Below are 3,527 nucleotides of genomic sequence, written 5' to 3'. Positions count from 1 at the left end.
TCTTGTAGGTGCACAGGAAATGCTTCGGTTCGGCGTCGATGAGTGGTATGTAGGCGCGTTCTCGATTGTTCAGCAGCTTGCAGTAGATTGTTTCCAAATCCATAATACGCGGGTATTGACGCGACTTGATGTGATTGATCTTCTGCAGCCAGTCGATATTGCAGTCGCAGGTGAACGGATTGCCACCGATATAGAACTCAGGAAGCGAACGGAGTTCATGTACAGGCAGTATTCGCAGGGACTTGATGTCTAAGGTTGTGATTTGGTTGGCATAGAGATCTACACGCGTCAAATTGGACTTGTGCATGAAGGTGTCCGGATCGACCATGTGTATGAGGTTGTCGTTGAGGAAGAGTAACTCGATGGAGTTAGGTATTGAAGAGGGTGAGATTCGCTGTATCTGATTGAAGCTGGCATCCAGTGTTTGCAACCGTATCTGCGTGTCCAAGCTGAAACGGTTTGAGAGTTCACCCAAGCGATTCTTGTGCAGATCGAGCCACTGCAACGTATGTGGCACATGCGCATAGTCAAAGTGCTCTAAACGGTTATCGGAGATATTTAGCCAGAGCAAAGATGGCATATTACTGAACAAGCCATTTATCTCGCCTAGATCATTGCCGTCTAAACGTATCGCTTGTATGCTTGAGGTCATCTCGAAGGCGCCTGGTTCCACAACCGCGATGCGATTGCGTGCAAGATTGAGTATCTGTAAGCTGGGCAGGTCTTTAAAGGCATTCATCGTTATATTTTCAAGATAGTTTCCAATCAGACGTAGTCCGTAAAGATTGCCCAACCCCTTGAAGGCGTTGTCCTCCAACACGGTGATCATGTTCTCGCCGAGATCGACTGTGCGTAGCAAGCGCATATTTCTCAAAGCCAGCGGCACTGTTTTAAGCTGATTGCCGTTCAAGTTGAGATCTTGCAGTGAGCTGCAGTTGCGAAAGGCTTCAGGATGCACACCGATCAAGGCATTATTGTCCAGTGAGAGCAGCGAAAGCACGTACAGTCCATTGAGCGCGTAAGCGTCCAGGTATTTGAGGCGGTTATGGGAGAGAAGCAGTGTGTGGAGATTGTTCATTGGCGCAAAAGTGTCAGCGGCGATATTCTCCAACTGATTGTGGCGCAAATTAAGAATTTGTAGGGTATATAAATCGGTGAAAATTTCGGGTTCTAGCTTGGTGAGCTTATTGTGTGCCAAGTTGAGGAGCACCAGACGTATAAGTCCGACAAAAGTATTGCGATCGATCCAAGTGGAAGTGATCTGATTGTATGAAAGATCGAGGGCCTGCAGCTGATCGAGATTTGAGAAGAGTTTCGGTGATAGAACGCTAATTGAATTATTCTGCAAGTACACTTCCTGTATCGAGCCTGCCTGCTCAGTGAACAGCTCAGAGGGCAACGCGACGATTTTGTTCGAGCTGAGATTTAGCACTTGCAAGTTCTTTAAACCACTTAAAGCTTTATCAGCGATCATGGAAATCTCGTTGTTGTTGACTTGTAATACGCGCAAGCGCCGCAGTGTACCAAAACCATTGGCTGGCAGCAGCACAAAGTGGTTGTACGATACATCCAGTATTTCCAGATCGAAATTGCAGCTACTATTGTTGCCGATTGTAGATTGTTGACGCTTGGTGGAAAGCTCAGGCGTGGCAGCAGTTGATTGTTCAGAGCCGCCCACGCCGGCCATTTGCTCCCTACTGCGTTCACGAAAACCCAGCTCGTTCACATCCTGCAGCCTATTCTCGCTCATATTCAACGAGGACAAGCCACTCAGCGCACAGAATATATTGTCCGGCAGCGACCAAATATTATTCGACGACAAGTCCAAACGCTCCAAATTCTTAACCACTGCAAAAGCATCCGCCTCAATGTCGAAGTTGATTGTGGGCCACAGAATATTGTTTGTGCGCACGGTGAGGTTGCGCAGCTGTGTCAGACCCTCCAGCACGTGGCGATTGAACTTAGCGAGCTTGCAGTATTGTATGGAGAGTTCCTGCAGCCGCACCAAATGCGCAAAGGAACGCGCCTCCAGCGAACTCTTCGCCATGATTTCGTCGTTGCATAGCACATGCAGCGCCACCGTATGCTCGGCTGGTATGACGCTAAAGTTTGTTGTGTCGAATTCGCTATTGACGGTGCGCAGATTGCAAGTGAGCGCTATTTCGGGGTGCTCCGGTCCAGCGGCGGGCAGGAAGTGGCAATCATCGGGCGCGTCGTAGCGCGGATCCTGACTAGCTGTGCCGGCAAGCATGCCGCCCGCAATGCCAGGTTGCAGATTGGCGCCACCGTAGTGTGTGGCTGTGGGCGGTTTTGACAGCTGGGAATTCGTCACACCAGCCTCGCCCATAATCGCGTTCGAGTGCTGCTGATGCGCTTGCTGAGCCTGCTGCTGTTGCTGTTGTTGCTTTGCAGTTGCAGCATGCTGCTTCTGCTGTGGCAGCTGCTGTTGTTGTTGTTGTTGCTGCTGCAAGCTAGGCGCTTGTTGCATCAATTGCTGCTGTTGCTGCATATTACCGCCAGCAATGAGCGTTAAGAGTAAAATGGCAATTGTGGCATATTGATAGAACGTTTGTTTTGATTGTTGGCTTTGTTGATGTCGTCGTAGGTAGTATGTGGCCATGGTGAAAATTCGCAAAGAGTAGGGAATGGAGTGACGGTGCAGTAATTAGAAACCAAGTTGGGTAGGAGTGAGTTGCAAGGAAGTATGAAACTGGCAGTTAAGGGCTTCTACGTTTGTCTGGCCTCAAATGCTAAGTGTTCTTGTCGTTGCTATTTTTGTTGCTTTGCGCATTTTATGCGTTCTTGCAGCTGTGTGAAGCTCACTCTAAATTGATTTTGTACATTTTACACACGCTTGCCACAATGCACTCAAGGTCCGCTTTTCAAGATAGCCTGCATCGTTTGATGTCCTTCGTCGCGAGCTGAAGGCAAATCGCATAGATCTTCGTTTCAACTTTAAAATCGTAAATTCGACTATACAATTTACTTGCAACGCACGTGCAACATGCACCGTTTTCGAGTTCAAAGTTTTACTCACTGGCTGTTTTGCTGTTTGTTTTTTTTTCTTACTCAACTTAAGTGTATTTTCACAGTTTTGTGTTTATACTTACACTCACATTGAAATTAGAACATTTTCTGTGCCCTTTAATGTTCATTAATTTCTCTCGCTTCGCCAATTCACTCAGCTTTTCGCTTCTTGTTTTCGTTAAAGTTCGCTTGCCACAAATATTTTTCGCATTACTTTTCACGAAGCATTTTTCTACTTTAAGTTAGCGTTGTCGGTCGTTCGCCCACTCAAGCACAAAGCGTTGAAACACAAAAATGGTATTACTTCGGCGTTTACGCCTTCGTGTCTTTCTATGTATAGATAGTCAATGTGGTCGCGCTGTGAGTGTGGAGTCCTTTGATCACCGTTACATTGCTATTTTCGGCACAAAATACAGTTCGTAAAATTTAGCGAAATTTTCCCGCACTCACATACAAGTCAGAGTGTTACAACACTTCCACACGCCGCACTTGCCACAAGG

At 47.2% G+C, this 3,527-nt stretch overlaps 1 protein-coding gene across 1 annotated transcript in view; it reads right to left on the bottom strand.

Annotated features, from left to right (window-relative positions):
* The window catches only part of LOC118739657 (toll-like receptor 6), a 6,868-nt gene extending 3,347 nt beyond the window's left edge, over positions 1-3,521 (bottom strand). The window contains 1 exon segment of the mRNA XM_036471108.1: positions 1-3,521. Coding sequence (XP_036327001.1) covers positions 1-2,620 — 2,620 coding nt within the window. The 5' untranslated portion in view covers positions 2,621-3,521.
* Positions 3,522-3,527: the final 6 nt, after the last annotated feature.

Source organism: Rhagoletis pomonella, unplaced genomic scaffold (genome assembly GCF_013731165.1).
Source record: "Rhagoletis pomonella isolate Grant_MI unplaced genomic scaffold, Rhpom_1.0 Rhpom_scaffold_00005, whole genome shotgun sequence".
NCBI classification, from domain to species: domain Eukaryota; kingdom Metazoa; phylum Arthropoda; class Insecta; order Diptera; family Tephritidae; genus Rhagoletis; species Rhagoletis pomonella.
Note: the sequence above shows the minus strand (reverse complement) of the source record. Positions and strands in the feature narration are given on the sequence as shown.